Source organism: Cottoperca gobio, chromosome 3, assembly GCF_900634415.1.
Source record: "Cottoperca gobio chromosome 3, fCotGob3.1, whole genome shotgun sequence".
NCBI classification, from domain to species: Eukaryota; Metazoa; Chordata; class Actinopteri; order Perciformes; family Bovichtidae; genus Cottoperca; species Cottoperca gobio.
The window spans coordinates 8621202-8638683 of record NC_041357.1 but is presented as its reverse complement, the minus strand read 5'-3'; the positions used below and the strand labels follow the sequence as shown (position 1 = coordinate 8638683).

General features: G+C 38.6%; 1 protein-coding gene across 1 annotated transcript; it reads right to left on the bottom strand.

Moving 5' to 3' along the window:
- Positions 1–2821: 2821 nt before the first annotated feature.
- On the bottom strand, positions 2822–16718 carry LOC115004394 (receptor for retinol uptake stra6-like). The gene is made up of 17 exons (XM_029426091.1): positions 16618–16718; positions 16209–16275; positions 12189–12274; positions 11967–12106; positions 11653–11819; positions 10623–10730; positions 9870–9937; positions 9361–9440; positions 9098–9159; positions 8826–8988; positions 8652–8727; positions 7973–8106; positions 6427–6544; positions 6222–6323; positions 5321–5484; positions 4875–5012; positions 2822–3206 (listed from the first exon to the last, which is right to left on the bottom strand). Exons 1-17 carry the CDS (start codon positions 16716–16718, stop codon positions 2944–2946), a joined length of 2037 nt encoding a protein of 678 aa, XP_029281951.1. The 3' UTR covers positions 2822–2943.
- Between the last annotated feature and the right edge of the window lie 764 nt (positions 16719–17482).

The following is a 17482-nucleotide window of genomic DNA, read 5'->3' as shown; positions in this document are numbered from 1 at the left end:
AGCAACATTCAGTTTGATTAGCGGGCATGAATTGCTAAAATGTTGTTGGAGACGAAAAATTGTCAACCCTGACATTAACAATAAATGGGTCCCAAATTATTTTTGATTTTAGTTTTTTTCAACAAAGCAAACACCATGACAAGGAAACTGAAGTTTGTGCCAGAAAACAATCTTACAAACTGTATCATTACAAACTAAACAAATGAGTTCTCTCTGCATGTAGGTTTGACAACTTAAAAAGACGCTTTAGATCAGATGTAATGCACATGTCACATGCATTGCAAACTGATTAGGAAATATGTATAGGCATTAGTAAATGGGCTAGCTAACTAAAAAATACCAATATTCTGCTTAAAACTACTTGCAGTAAATGTATAATGTCGTATTAGGAGTGCAATATCTTAAAAATACAGACACTTAAAGCTGAGGGAGGCAGTTCATTTTTTAGCGCCATGAGGCAAAGAGTCCATATAGCCTCTCAGCATATTGTAACTCAAGTGGTCTGAGAGAAAACTACACTTCTGCGAGTCCTCTTCGCTCTGCTTTCAGGCATTAGAAAATCTAGGCTGTGACGATAGATAGCCAATCACAGGTCACATCAGAGAGAGAGGGTTCCTATTCGCTGCTACAAATGCCGATGTGCGTTCATGTCCCGTCAGATAGTGACATAAAGGTAGACTTATCAAAAAGAGAGTGTGACAATATCGGTAAAGAGTCGCAGAGTTGGAGAGAAAATGTTGCTAACAGTTTAGCCTGCTGTTAACCGTATCCAAAGGCCTTTTTCTAGAAAACGTTCTACCCTAGGGTACCACTTGAATTACAATAAGATAAAAGGTTATTATAACATTTTTGCCTAATAATGCCAAAAATAAACTTCTTTCCCCAACTTTAATCCTCTCATAGGAGTTTAAACGTTTATTGTGTTGTTTCAAAGAGAAAAACATTGTGTCCCGGAGCTATGAGCTCTTCAGTTGTACTGTGAACCTTTCCTATGAAGATACGTTTTCATGTTGAATAAAACTTGATGTTTTAAATAAGCTCTCTGTGTCGCTGCTAAACTGTGGTCGAGTTAGTTCAATATTACCCACCAAGTCTACTGCAGTGTGTAACAGTACAAGCAGTTCTGAGTGCCGATGTGAAGTTATTGCCTTGTTGTACCTGGATCATGTGTCCATCTCGTTGTATTTCCCAGACTACTGTGTTAGAAGACCTGCATGCTGCCTGTTGTTGTGAGTTGCAGTATGCTGTGTCTTAGGTAAATATTCTTGACTTAAAGAGTAACTTTGGGTTTGTTTTTATTTTTGTTTTATACCCCTGCAATAAAGGAAGTAGAAGGATTTACCAAAGTGTTTATATTTCCTAGTTAACTCTCCTCATGATGTGCCTCAATAAAGTTTTGAAAAAAGAATGTCATGATTGCTCATCTATCTGTCTGTCTTTTTCCTTCAACACCTTTAGATTCAAAATAAGTAATTAGTTAGGAGCTATTTCCATGTCATCCCAAACATTTGGCCCATCCCAAATGGTAATACAATTCATCACTATATATATATATATATATATATATATATATATATATATATATATATATATATATATATATATATATATATATATATATATATATATATATATATATATATATATATATATATATATATATATATATATATATATATATATATATACCATCAATACTCTCAATTGCAATTACAAAAAAGAAACATGTCCTATGTCCAGTACAGATTAACTACAAATATATGGAGGACCAAAAGATAAACCTTGCAGATAGTTCAATCAATCCATATTTTTTATTGGATTGGATGAAATTAATGATAATTTCTATTTCTATTTGAGCCCATAGAGTCATTTGCTAAATGTTACAAAAACAGTCTTTTCGTCGGCCTATATATGCATTAAAATAGCATTTAGGAAATGTAACGGATATATTTAAGCAAACATGTACAGTGACCTCTCATTGACTCCCTGCCACTGGCACTGAACATTGTGCACGTCGATATATAATTACTAAAAGGCGTTGATAATACTACACAAGCAGAACACAATGTTAAATGTTCATACAGTATAGTCATATTGTCATATTTTCAGAGCTTCAGGGATCTCATATTAGTAGTGACATTGTGTTAAGAGGCAATGTTTGTTTTTGGAATTGGTGCCCCTGCTGTTAGCTTCTATTGCTTGTATTTACATGTGAAACATTTGTTTTTGGGGACCTTGAAGTTTAGGGGCCAAAAGGCATCTAGCCCACACACCTTGTGGGTGATCCAGGCTTGCAGGGCTTACTCAAGCAACTTGTAATGAAGGACAAATGTCAAATGTGTGGAGAAAAACTCTAAAGCATGCACCAGTTTGTAGCACATAAAAAGCTGAAAAAGGATTCTATGGCAACAACAAACCTACTGTTGGCTTTGAGTTAGCCACCATCTTCCTGAATACCTTCATTAAAGACTCTTTGGATAAGCCCTGACTGATGCTTTAGCTCATTCTAGTGTCATCATCTGGAGCATGTACAAATCTAGCATCAAGTCAATGACAGTGGCAGTATACTCCAAATAAGATCACACCGTACATGTTGACACACAAAAACAAAATGTCAGGTTTGCAAACAAGAAAGCCAGATCACCAAGCCCAGCATTGAAATCTTTTCCTAATCTTGACCAAATGTTTTTGTTGCCTAACTCTAACCATAATTTAGATATAGTGTATGTGCCATTACGCCGATCTTTCCTTAACCTCAACCTTACCATAGTTGCCGTGCGCAGATACTGTAGAAAGCGAGGAGTAAAAGAAAAAGTTGGCATTAGATGTAAAGAATTTATTGCAGGCCATGTTTTTTTATACAAGTTCAAGTATAACTATATTTAGCGGCATACTTGCTGATAAGATTTAGCTTGGAGTGTACTGCCAACCACACAACATAGATTAGAGATCAGTTTTATCTTGGTTCGTCGGGGTTTTAGTGGACTGGACTGGCTCGGCCTCAGGCTTGCCTGCTTCATTCTCGCTGCCTTTCTTGGAGCTGCGGTTAGGGGTCCCGTTCAGGATGCCTTCCGAGGTCTGCAGTGTCTGGAAGTGCTTCCTGGAGCCCAGCAGGGATGGGTTGTTGACCAGCGTGTACAGCAGTTGCCAGCGAGAGTGAATCCTCCGACGGCTGGTAGCCTTGTTCGGCGTATTTTCCTGAATCCCTGAAAGCATGGAGGAGCAGGCTGTCAGGGCAGAATGAGACACCAGACTGAGGGATGAATGTACTGCATGTCGTTCTACAGGTGTATGTATGTTTTGAAAATCTTGCAACTTCAATCATAGTGATTTTCATGTTTTATAAACAGTTGAAAGAGTAATCTGGAAAACCCATAAGAACCCTGTGGAGGATTAAAAAAGGACATTATGTTGGGAATGGATGTTGAAGGGTTGAAAATGTATAGTACTAAATCATCAGCATATAATAACACGTTATGTTCCTTCTCTCGCCTGATGATACAATTGTAAATATCTGATGCATGCAAAGAAATAGAAAGCAGCATGATAACACGTGTGAAAAGGAGCGGCGGAGCGACTTAACGAGAAATAATCAGATCTGAACCCATTAGTGAACAGAAACTATAGGCAAAGCATAAAGTAATTATAAGGCCTTTGGTTGAGCAGATCTATACATGCATGATAGAAAGTTGGGAGGGGAGGTGACCAGTATGAAGGGATTCAGTCAACACTTTAAGTAAAAAGGGAATGCATGTACTATGAATGTTTTGTAGATTTCTGCTGTATACCCGTCTGGGCCCAGAGCTTTTGAGCATCGCATGTTGTGTATAGCTTGATGTATTTCTTCTATGGTAATAGGTTGCTCGAGACGTGCCTCATCTTCCTGACTTATGGAAGGTATATTTAATTTATTGAAAAACTATCAACTGATTCTGTAGAATACAAATTAGAATAGAAATACGTCGTAATATGTTGCCTTCAGATGAGAGGAAATGTTCTCTGCACTCACCGCGAGGTAGGACGCAGAGCCTTGCGGTGAAGGAAGCTGGTTAGTAGTTCCCCTGCTTGCCTGTGCCGCTTCATACAGCTGTTACGTCATTGATTGTGCTTTGAAGTCAAAGCTGAAATAATTTAAACTTTGAGCGCAGTGCTGGGTGGCAATTCTAAGTGGTGCTCCACGCCCGCCTAGTCCTGCGGCACCGCTCTCTCCATAGGTCAACAACGGCACAGCCAGCGCAGAGCAGTTTTACCACTGATTATTTGAAAGCAGCTTTAGTGTTTATCATGCTGTAATGAAGAATACTTATGGATTGAGTTGTATTAATGAATCAACATGTTAATGTCAGTATTCAGCTGAGAGCACAGCTGAGTCTAACTGCAGCTGAAGCTAATGAAAATGTGCCAAGACGGGAGCCTGACAAGCTGAGTCTGAGATGTTTTAAAATGGACAAAGTACAGAGGTTAAGAGAGGATCATGCTAACAGAGTTTGCAACATTCATGCTGCACAGAGGATGAATCCTAAGATTATGGTGCTCCTCTGAGTCTTCATCCAGCACCACCAACAGGTCAACATCAGTTATCCATTGAAAGTTTTCAACATTTATGACAAGCAAAAATGTTGGTACGCCATCATCAGGTCCAAATTAGAATTTTCCAATAATTAAGTCTATTTAACAATTTGGTTTTCTTTTACAATGAACATCCTCAGGAGTGCGTTACAGTGGCTATAGACTTTTGGTCTATTTAATATTCAGTACTGGAATACATTTTAAATTAAATCTATGAAGCACAGGTCGAATGCAAAGCTTGTTTCATGTACATGTACTGTATGTGAGAATATGTATTTTGTGTGCGTGTAGTTCGAGGTATCTACCTTCCTCTGCGTCTCTTATTTTCTGTCCAGCTCTGCCGCCCTCGACCATCATGTCCAGCAGCAGCCCACAGAAAGCTTTCATCACCGGGTGTGACTGGCTGACCTCAACCTTCAGGAAGTGGGCGTAGTATCGGTAGGCTGGAAAGCATCAAAGATCACAGAGCATGGCTTGGGACTTTCAGACTGAGACCATGGACAACACATATCTATAAGTCTCTGCCTACACATTTTCTTTAACAATCTAACTTTGATTTCATATTTTAAAATATTGTTGCTGTTACTTTTAGCTTGCTATTCTTACCAACAAATCTGAAAAGTACGAAATTAGTAAATAAGTTACTAATACGTATCGTCTCTGTGCCCTAGGCTGGATATATCTTATTCCTCAATGCCATAGGAATTCATTGTTGTCCACAAAAACTGTTAAAAACGATAAAGGTTAATACCTGGGTCATAGGACTCTGCGGTGCGGTGCAGCAGACTGATGTCAATACGACCAAGATGGATAATGTTGTACAAAGCTGTTATCACCATTCTCCATATTGCGGCTATCAGTCCCACCACAGTGTTGATCAGGAACAGCAGATAAGTCAGGAGGAACAGACTCTCTCTGGAAGTCACCACAAAATATTTCAGAAAATATTAAGATGGTTGCCTTCACTTTCTTTATACAGGTGAAGCGGAACACCACCACTGAAACTTCTCCTTGACCAAGACTTGGTTAGACACAATAACAAACAGACCGGATAATGTGAAAGGTAAAGAAAAACGTTTTATTTCTCTGTTGGCTCCACTTCATAATGTTGTCAGGCACTTACATTAACAATCTGAGGTGTCAGTGGCAAAAACAAGCACTTTAAGTGGACGTTACATTGAGGGTGCGCAATAGCCCAGATAAATACATCGCAGCCCGTTTTGCGGCTGCCAGCTTCTTAGTTTCTGTAGTATGTGTATGTATGTATGTATATATATATATATATATATATATATATATATATATATATATATATATATATATATATATATATATATATATATATATATACATATACATATACACATATACATATACATACTTCTTACTTACTTCTGTGCAATGACTTCCCAATTTGGGATCAATAAAGTACATCTATCTTTTACGGGACAAACATTGACAGTGCGCAATACACCCAGAGGTTTACATTGCAGCGCTCTCGCTTAATACTGGAACAATTTCAATAAATGCATCCATTAGTCACTTAGAAACAAAAACATGGGAAAATAGGGTCCGGGTTGAAAAATACCGAAGCTATCCTTAAGTTGCCTCATCAACACTCTGTATATACTACATTCATGAGCCTCACATACCTGTTGTTCAAGTCTCTCGTACCAGCCTCTGTTTTTATGAAAGCGAATTTAGCAGTCACATGTTGAAGCACTGTAACCAGAATCACTGTGACCCAGCCCGGCCTGAGACATCACAAAGAAGGAAAAAGAAATGTTAGATGAAATCTCTGTTTTGATCATTTATCATAACATTTCAAAGAAGCTAAATGAAATGTCGCTGACTCACCATGACTTTCCCGCAATTTCGAAGACCATGATATTACGACCGTAAAAAACGGGGATAATGATCAAAAACACCAGGAACAAGAAGCAGATGAAAAACACGACAGTCTGAATCACCATACCTGCCAACACAACACAGAAATAGGACATTTTTAAAATACATTTCCAAAAGGTTTTATCTGTTTTATTTTTCTCGAAAGCATTTAAGCAGTTATTTTTAAAACTGATTCGTTATGTGATAATCTGAGTAATCGATTCTCTAACTTCACTATTGCTTTCGAGTATAATTATAGGATAAGTATCCTGAAAAAAGACCAAAGCCTGGCTCTGCCTACTGCCCACTTATCATCCCTGCTTGTTCCTGAAGATGTACATTTAAAAAAAACTGATCAGAATGATAAGTTAAGGCATACCTGTCAACATTGGAATTTCAAAATAAGGGAAACTTTCTGGCGGACTCCGCCCATACCCGTACCCATACCCGGGCCCGCACACGGTAAGAGGTTAACAGCTCTGAACCAGCCAGCCCCAACCCATATAATGTAAATGTAAACACATAAGGGACAGGTTCAGGAATTACATGTTTATTTAAAGTATGTATTACTTGTACAGACATGTTTATAAGATGTATGTATTTTAATTGCATATATAAATTTTATTCAGTGTGAGAGTCCCTAGCATCTGTAAGGGACTTGTTGTAAACAAAGGTTGCAGACTTTGCCTGCCTCAAGGCTAGCTGAAGGCTACATTATTTTTGGCGCAGAGCATCGACATCTTTCCCTCAGCTTTGGTCACTTGGTCTGCCTCTGAAACAGTTCTTGTCACACATGAAGTCATTGACAGTGTATGTTTTGTGCCTCTTGGGCGTGCTTGTGCTTGAACGATTGTTCATGGTGGCGAACATCGCTTTTTCCGTCGTGTGCAATGCTAACATCTGAATGACACACTTTACAAAAAACATGAGTTTGCCCGACTCTGCTTTTTATTAAATAAGGGAAGGTCTCCTTCTATCTGTCTAGTTACTTGCATAAACTTTTAACTTGTCTGGCAGGTACAACTATAAAGTGCATAAAACACTCACCATTACGCTGAATTAGTGGGAGCCCTAAGGTTCTGTCTCTGCAACGAGCCGGTCCAATATAGGGGTATCAATTCTTCACCAATAGTAAAACGTTTTTGCTTCATACAGCAAATTCAGAAAATATTCAGACCATTTCACTTTTTCCACATTTTGTTATGTTGCTGCCTTTCAATGTAATGTATATATCTACACTCAATACCCTGGCTCAGGTGCCTCCCATTTCTCTTGATCATCTTTGAAATGTTTCTACACCTTGATTGGAGTCCAGCTGTGGTAGATTCAACTGATTGGACATGATTTGGAAAGATTTGGAAAGACACACACACCTGTCTAAATAAGGTTTCACAGCTGACAGTGTATATCAGAGCAAAAACAAAGCCACAAGATTACTTTGTCATTATGGGGTATTGAGTGTAGATTAATGAGTAATAAAGTAATAAAGTAATAAATCCGTGTATTTGAGCTTTACCGAGGCTGACGATCGCAGCCTGGTATCCTGTCAAGCCCATCCAACAGACAATACCAGGTTTAGATGGACGGATGGTCTTCTGACTGTTATAAATGCTGTAAACGTCTCCCTTATACAGTCCTTTCAGGTTTGACCTGAAACAAATTAAAACAGTGATGCATTAGGTTAAGACAGGAAGGCATGGGAATCTAATCTCAAGGGTAACAAATCAACAGAGGGGTCGACCTGGGTTACATCATGCGGCTGAAAACTTGAGGAGATGATGGACATGACTCCTTGCTGATTCATCAGAACAAACCATGAAACAGTACAGTGAAACAAAATTGATTCACAAAGTTCACGAGAACATTTCTTGGGGGAACATCCAATAATAATAATAATAATAATAATAATGTGAGAGATATGTTTCTCAATATTTGCTGGAGACCAAAGCAGAGCAAAAAGACCAGCCTGGTCTATATAACACAAAACTGCTTTCACCATATCCATTTATAAGCTGATAATACAATATTTCAATAGTGTGTTCACAGCTTGTATCACTGCCCCCAAGTGGCTAGAAAATCAACTGAATCTGCTTTAATAAAAATGTATTCTTCAAACTGTTTGAACTAAGGTCCTGCCTCTGACCCGGTAGATAGCTAATGATAGTAGATAAACCCCAGAGTTTTACTGCACGTACCTGTGAAGTATCATGGACCTCATGAGCATGATGAGACTGACCAAACAAGACAGGGTCATTGCACAGAGGTAGCACACTGACAAATAACATGTTGGAAAAAAACAACAAAATTAGTCGCTTATTTTATAACACGACACTCCCTGAAAAGCCACAAAAAAGAGTAGCCACACATACCTTCCAGCAACCAAGTATAGAAGGTTACAATTTTTACGACCTCCATCCTGTCGTCTGACAGGACGATCCCAAACCCCAGTAACAGAAAGGCAATGTTTTCATCGATACCAGCACGGACAATATGGAGAGTCGGCACCACCAGGACGACTAACAACAACGTAACCTGAAAGAGGAACACTTTAATTTATGCTCCACAAAAGCAAACAGCACTAACTACATTCTGTCTGAGGTTATAGATGAAAGGTCAAGACGATGGTCTGCAGAAGACTTACGTGATATATCGCCACAAGGGCAACACATGCTGATACAGCCAGTTTTAGTGGAAAACGAAACACTGAAAGACAAAATAACACAACCACTTCTGTCACATTGAACCTTATTTCAGTCACAGACATTTAGGATTTACTTTCACCGCATCAATTCAAAGCTTTAAGGGACAAAATGTTAAGATGCTGCCGTCAATTTTCCCCTGAGTGTGACATAAATACAAAATGTCTTATAAGAATAAAAGCTCTTCTTGTATGAGTGCACACACCTTTTTCTGGTATATAAATATAACTCTTAGGCACCTCCAGTATTCTCTCTGGAAGCGTTGGTTTGTCTGTAGATGAAGAGCTACAATATAAATAAACATAGAGAACAAATGATGTTAGCCACATGCGGTATCAATGCTCGTCCTTTAAATTTTAGGCAAGATGACTTCTGTATCTCATTTTTACGACAGCCTATTGGGGCCAATCTAAGTAAAAAAAAATGTTTTTAATACGGAGCTGGGGGAGAAATTTACGAGATTAAAGTCGTAAATCTATGAGAAAAGAAAAGGTTGATCCAAGTCGTCCTTTGTGTTCTTTCCTATTTATTCTTTATTGAAATGTCATGTCCTAACAGAACTCAATGTGTAATAAAGGTACTGTACATTGTATTTTCATACACTATATTAATGATGTGATGAATGTCTGGTTTTGATTGTTATGTTCTGTGTAGCAGGTGTTTACAATAAAGTGTGAAGGGGAAAACACATATTATTGCTTTTTCTCCATTCACCTGGCAGTTGAGGATTTTGTCTTGAGAAGTGACTTCACATAGTTGCTGTAGTAGCAGCTGTCAAGGTCCTGTGGACAAAACATGTAGACATCCAATTATCACTTTGATGCGTCACTATAGGAGAGGATGATATTAGTCACAGGTTTCATTTTCTCGATTGTCAGTGTCTTAAGGTCCATCATTATTTCAAAGTGACAGTAACATTATTCTCTTGTTCTGTGTGATTTGGGGTCTTGACACTTCACATTTCTGTAAGCTTCAATTAATGTTTGGTTGAAAACATAATGACATGAAAAGAAAATAATTCTTAATGGATGAGCGATACCAATTAGTTTTTAACAAGACTACATGAAAATACTCAAAGTTAAATGAAAGATTAGTGACTGAAAGCTGCTGGTTTTCCTGTTATTCTCTGCACAGGGATTATTCAAAATCATTAGCCAAAACTGCAGAGAGATTAAACCTGCTGTTAAAACAAAAACTCTGTTGTAATAATACGTTTCAAAGGGAGAAAATATCACCACCCTCGTCATAATCTGCTCAAGGACGCTGAGTTAAACCCACTCTGTTCTGCACAAGCTGCTTACAGTAATCATGGTTATATTTTACATAGTTGAAATTCATGTTTCTTTCTTCAGTTGCACCAGAGACAGCCTGAGATTAGTTTACATGTTGGTATTCACACATATCAGGCAGAACAATTGTTTTACTAAAGGACAAATGGTGCTTTTGCATTGGCTAAACTTTGCTCACCTCGTCAGTCTTTGGTCCTTTGACAAACAGCAAAGGAAACTGGACACAGAGATACGCAAGGCAGGCCAACTGAGGCAGGCTTGCAAGCAAAGCGTAGTACTTGTAGATCTGAGAAGAGGAAAATGGAAAACATTGTTTTTTAAAAGGATCAATTCAACTAAAATCTGAAGAAAAACAGTTGCTGTTTTGTTTGACTATGTTTTGAGATATGTGGTGTTATCTGTCTCAATTGAGGTGAATGGAATATTGTTTGTAGGGTGTTTTCAAGAGGTTAAGTCCGGATCATCTGCTGTTAAGTTAGAATTTTTTTACACCAAAGATTAAGGCTGCAGTAGGCATATCAATATTTTCTATTAACATAATTTAAATTACTATGTGAAGTGGGAACATAGTTGCTCATAGAGATGACACCATAAAGACTTTTCACGAGACTCTTACGAGTGTTTTAGCCTCTTGTAGCTCTTTGTTTTGGTGTTATGGTCCTCAACTTACTACTTACTACCTCAACTAAACTACTGTTTGGATTCAGTCTCCGAGCTGTCATCAGTGTTGTTTCCAACACTGAAAAACCATCTAATAAAGTCACCATTTACTGCCTTCCCAGGCCAAACAACAGGCGAACACACTGAGCTAGCAAATATTTTTCTCAGGAGTTGCTGGAGAGCAAAAAATAGAGCTAAAAATATTTGACCTACATTTGTCAGGTGGATCGAAAGACGGCTCCCAGTGTGTTGCTCTGTGTCTCCTGGATGTGTAAACAGGCAGCTGTTTGCTAACACGTTCGCCATGACAACAATAAGTTATGTTTAAAGCTTAGTCTGCTGCCCCCAAGTGGCCCAAAAAAAGAAATTTCTGCATCTTGAAAAACTACCACCAGATGGAGCAATATTGATTCTTTTAATACAATTTTCAGATTAATGTGATGAAGTAAATTTACTGGATTAAACTAACTTCCTGTCCAGTTATATAATTATATTTTCAACATTGCAATATAAATCTATAAACTACTATGTGTGTGTTGGTGTCTCACCTCTGGAGTCTTTGGACAGTCGAACTTCTGCCACACAAGGACCCCGAAGTGACTGAAGGAGAGGAGCGTCCCGAACACATAACCTGCTTTGTGCTGCAGAGTACAACAGACCAACAGAGGATAATACAGGACAGGATAGTAGAAGATGGCGATTACCTTCATATACTCTGAAAAACAAGGAATACAAGAAAAGGATGTATCATTCCCGGATGTGTAACCTCATTATTGACTAAACAAAAAGAGGGAGCTAAAGTCCCGCCACATTTCTAAACCAGCAACTCCATTCTTCATTACAAGTTAATACAAATATCCACCTTTAATGTCCGCTGGAGTGTCTTTGAAGAAAGGCAGAGGGTCCGGGGCGATCACCAGCATTGACAGCTTACTAAACAACAGCCCAAAAACAGCCATGACCAGGCCTTTTTTCTGAGTCTGGTCCAGGAAGTTGGCTGGACTGTGAGGTCATGAATAGGAACATTTAGATAATAGGAGACAAGAAACTACAGTCTAAAGTCCAATTTATGTCTAGAATTCACCTGAAGATACTGGAGGATCCTCTTGTAAATCCTTGGCAGAATTTGTTTTTCCTGGTGAGAGCTGCCAGGATTAACATGATCACCAGCTGCAGGGAAAGATACAATTCATCAGGACTTTCTGCTGTTACATCTCAAACCACACAGCAATTCCACATTCGGGTTATAACGTCACATGTTATATATAATTGTTGCACCATACATATTGGAATAAAATAGATTGGAACATCAACTAAGTCTTATCACTGTTTTCTCCCATTTCGGTCTCAGCAGCTCGCAACAATAATGGCATGTAGTTTAAAGCTCTGGGATCAAAAGTTAGTAAGTGAACGTTGAGTTAAATGTTTTATTTTGTCCAATGACATTGTCATTACATTAGTTTTATGCAAATTAGATTCTAATTGTTAAAGATGTAGTCATATATTCTGTTATTTGTCATTTGTATTAGAATAAAATAGAATGGAAACTTGACTGGAAAATGTTGTGTTGCGCTTTTTGTGTGTTAGGCAGAATAAATTAGTTTATCTCTATTTAAACATGAATCTGAAAGCAAGACTTGCACATAACTTACATACCTGATAGCCTCTTTTTGTGATCTTAAAACATTTGTCTTTAATGCTACTGCTAATTTTTGTCTTGCAAGTCACCAGCTGATGGGCTGATATCTGCTTTAACTAACCTGTAAGTCCTTATTGCACAAAATGTGTTTATCTTTTATTAATGCTAGTTTGCCTGTTACAGTATCTCATGAAATAACAAAGCAAGATACAGATGCAATTGGAAGTTTTGATAAAGCGACTAATCAGACATGAGAACATACATAAAGAACCTCATTGTGCAGAGAACATCCTTCAAACTACCACATCTTGTTATTTCTTATCAGCTGCAGCGACCCAGCTGTCACAGTATATTTCAAATTATTCACTGAACAGGAAAATCGGCTAAAGTCCATTCTGTATGTACAGTATGGGGATTTTTCTGACCTCGGTAAAGTGGCCCTCACTTGTAATTTGGATGAGGATAAAATGATGGCAAACATCATTAAACTGAAAGTCTGCCTGAAGCAAAGGCCGCTCATTGATTCATAGAAGATGCAAATCTGCACTCTTTGTGTAGATTTCCCTCGTGCTTTACTCAGAAGGATGCCCTTGTTAGACCACTGTATGTAATCTTTTATTAGAGTTATCTAAGTTTTTTTGTTTATTTGTTCATTTAATATGTAGTACTAAAGGCCCTGTCACACATATCCGTATGGCAGAAACGTATGCCGACGCATACGAAATATCGGCAATAGGTTGATATAAATTATGGGTAAGTTGTGATCGTTTGAAGGACGCAGACGATACGCGGAACACGGCAGACATACGGCCCTGTCACACAGTTCCGTATGGCAGAAACATGAATATGTCCAACTTTTCCACAGCGGTGTTGTAGCTGACGTATACATAACGAATACAGAACAAATTATTATACGTATGTCAAACCTATTGATAGCGTATCACTTACTTATTTAAAACGTATCAGAGCGTCTGGCCAACGGAGCTGAAAAAGCCATTTGGTTCACGTCATGCTGATGCTGGAGAACGGCTAGAATGTACTCTTGTCGCAGCCTCTCAGCATCCTCCATGCTCTCTGATGCTGTGTTGATGTATTCATCAAGACGTGCTGTGAATAAGTGAGGATGAGCTACTCACAGGGACCCTATATACCAGGGGTCGGGAACCTTTTTGGCTGGGAGAGCCATAAAAGCCAAATATTTTTTAATGTATTTCCTTGAGAGCCATATATTTAATAAAATTGAATGCAACTTTATGCATGCATTTTTTAAGTATAACACGTCTCCCGAGTACTAACAGTGCTACCAGTGTTTCATTGAACAGGTGCTCTTTTATTAAATAAACTAAACGCTTACGTTATTTATCTCATTTATGTGCACGTTTCAGTGTTTACTGCACAGATGACAAACTCAAGGCAATTATATCCGGCCCGCGAGAAAATATCATATGTTTGTCATAACTGGCCCGCCGGTGTTAGTAATTAAATCAATGCATGGCACAACCACGGAAAATACATATTTGAGGAAGTATCTAAATGTGTGAATGAAATGAAACTGCTCCGGGACAAACTGAAGGGACTGACGACAGACGGAGCGCCTGCGATGTGATGAAAAGAGCGGATTAGTGCAGGATGCGGGAGAAGATGCAGTGGGAGACCTGTGCAGGTGAGCTGACGGTGTATCACTGCATCATACCCCAGGAAGCGCTGTGTTGTAAAGCTTTGGAGATGGAACATGTAATAAGCACCGTAACACAGACAGGAAACTTTATAAGAGCCAATTTAAGTATTTTCTGAACATGGCGGTGCGATGGCTGAGTCGAGGGAAAGTGCTGAATAGATTTTTTCAAGTTGCGTGAGGAAATATACCAGTTTTTGGAAAGCATAGGGAAAGACACAACAGATCTCCGGGACGAAAAGTGACGATGTGAGCTGGCCTTTTTGTGCGACATAGCCAAGCTCCAAGCTCCAACCACCAGCTTTAGGGCCGTGTGATCATGGACATATTATGATGCCAAGCTGCCTGTGGGAGACACGGATGCAGCAAGGAAACTTTGGTCACTACGTGTTTCCAAACACTGACAAACCATCTCCACCGCTGTGTTCCCGACAGCATTCTGCTGATAAACTGAGCGCATTTGCCGATTTTGCAGCTCAGAAATTAAAATTGAACTGCGAGCCATATTCCGTCATCGAAAGAGCCATATATGGCTGGTGAGCCATAGGTTCCCAACCCCTGCTATATACTATATTCAAACCCCAATAAGCTCCCAAAGCGCTAGCTGAACACTAGCTGTACTGTAGAAACACGTTTAATAAGTTACTCCTCCGTCAGGCATAAGTTTAGGTATAGGTTATGAATAGGTTATCCACTCGTTATCAATAAATTGGCTGTAGGGTTCACTGTCAGCCGACGTAGCCTGTATGTAACATACCTCTAACGCATAGGTCTTCAGCAGGGTCGCAAAATTGTTTGTAGATAAAGCAAAAAAAAATTATATTTCTTTTTTCTTTTTATATATATTTTTTCTTTTTTGCACATTCACATCCTCCCCACCTCCCGTCGCACAGAACTCTGCTTTGTTTGAAGCAGGGGGTCCCTGCTCCATGCTACACCAGTTTGGGTGTCTTTGGCCTGAAAAACGTTGAAGACCCCTGCTCTAACGTATTCACATACTGTATTCACGTACGTATTCAGTATTCACATATGTCTAATGTAATTTATTTGTAACGGCTGCATAACTTATGAAGCACACGTTGGGAACGTCCGGAAGATGCTCAAAACATTTTCACAGACTCAGCGTTCAACAACACACCCCAGCGTAACACAGTGAGCTCTTAACGAATACTTCTTATACCTTACCTTATATCAACGTACACCAGCGTATTGGCGATATTTTGTATACGCCATATTTTTTTACACGTTATGCATTCGTTGGGCATTCGTCTGATACGTTTTGTATAAGTAAGTGATGAGCTATCAATAGGTTAGACATGCGTATCTGTATACGTTAACTTTTCCGATCCGATCCGATGACAAGTGGGACGTATTTGGACTATTTTTCGTATACGTTTCCGCTATACGGATATGTGTGACAGGGCCTTAACCAAGATAGCCACTATGATAGCTATCTGAGGCTAATGTGTTACTAATAAAACATTCTGATTAACTGTTAATTTCATATTGGGCAAACTGGTATTTTTCTCATCACTTTTCACTGTTGTGTGTATGTGTATTTACTACACTGATGAAATTCTATTGTTTTTTCCTGGTATGAGGGACAATGTACTGCTCTTCCCAACACTACTTCCTGTCTGTTTTGTCTCTTTATAAACTACCTCATTTAGAAATCTATTTTTTATTTTCATACTTTAAACTTGTATTATAAAGTCTGACTTTTAATGTAATCTAGATAAACATCAAGTTGTACATACAAATACTTTTTTCTGACGGCTCAGTATACTTACAGATATCGACAGCATGCATATGTGGAAGAGCGTGTCGTCCGCAGTGGGGTCACATGGTAAAATAACTCTGTGGCAAAAAGGCAACACACATTGAAATGAAAGAAAACCTGAATTATTGGCGAAAGCTAGAACAAAATGAAAATATACAAATGTTGGCTACTGCAAATACTTTTCCATAGTTTTATGATTTGCATGACTGATAAACATGATCGCTAATTTATCTATTTGATTTGATTAGTTCTTTATTAATTAGTTCATTCTGGTTTCAACAACCTTTCCGCTTGAAGTCATCATTATACATAAATGATAAATTATACATCATTGCACATACATAAAACCAATACTACAGACCTACACAACTACAAACACAACCCTTTGACTCCTTCAGTTCTTCAGGTTTTCTACTCACTCTTTGGGAGGTTTGGTTGGCTCTGCGTTGTTTGAGTACCAGTCTGAATAATCATAGTATGAATATTCAAAAGGCTCAAAATCGACCTTGCTTTGATTCATCGCAGCTGTTTAGTGGAGTCAAACAGGCAGAAGCGGGATGATTAAAGATCCAGAGGAATCTGGATCCTCCTCCTTCAGTTGGGTAACCTCGCTCAGTGATCTGCTGGTGCTGTAACGTGTCGGGACAATTTGGCCCAAACACTCAGACACATTCCAGTTCAGCACAGCAGATTAACAACTGCACAGAGGGGAGTACGAGAGAGAGAGAGAGAGAGAGAGAGAGAGAGAGAGAGAGAGAGAGAGAGAGAGAGAGAGAGAGAGAGAGGGCTCAACATTACAGTGAGTAAGAGAAGAAGTGGACGAAGAAACTGACCTAAAGTGACCTCTGGTGCTCCTTTAAATTATATTGTTTCTTTGATGTGGACGTTTATCTTAAATTTGTGATTCAACTTCAATGTTATAATTAATTTAAGAGATGATTTAAGAACCATTTACTCTGGTGGAATGCAACTAAGTACATTTACTCAAGAACTGTACGTAGGCGCAAATTTGAGGTGCTTGTACTTTTAATGCCACTTTATATTACTTACTATACTATACCAAATCATTTCATGGCATCAGCTTCTCAAATGTGAAGATTTTCTGGTTTTTCATTTGAATAATTTGAGTTTATTTAATGAATTATGTAAAACAAGGTCAAGGTGTCGCTTTGGGCTCTGGGTAATGCCATTCCTCCCTATTTTATGACGTTTTACAAACCAAATGAATTTAAATCTCTTTGTTCTTGGTTGGCTTCATGTAATCACAATTATGATGTGTGACAC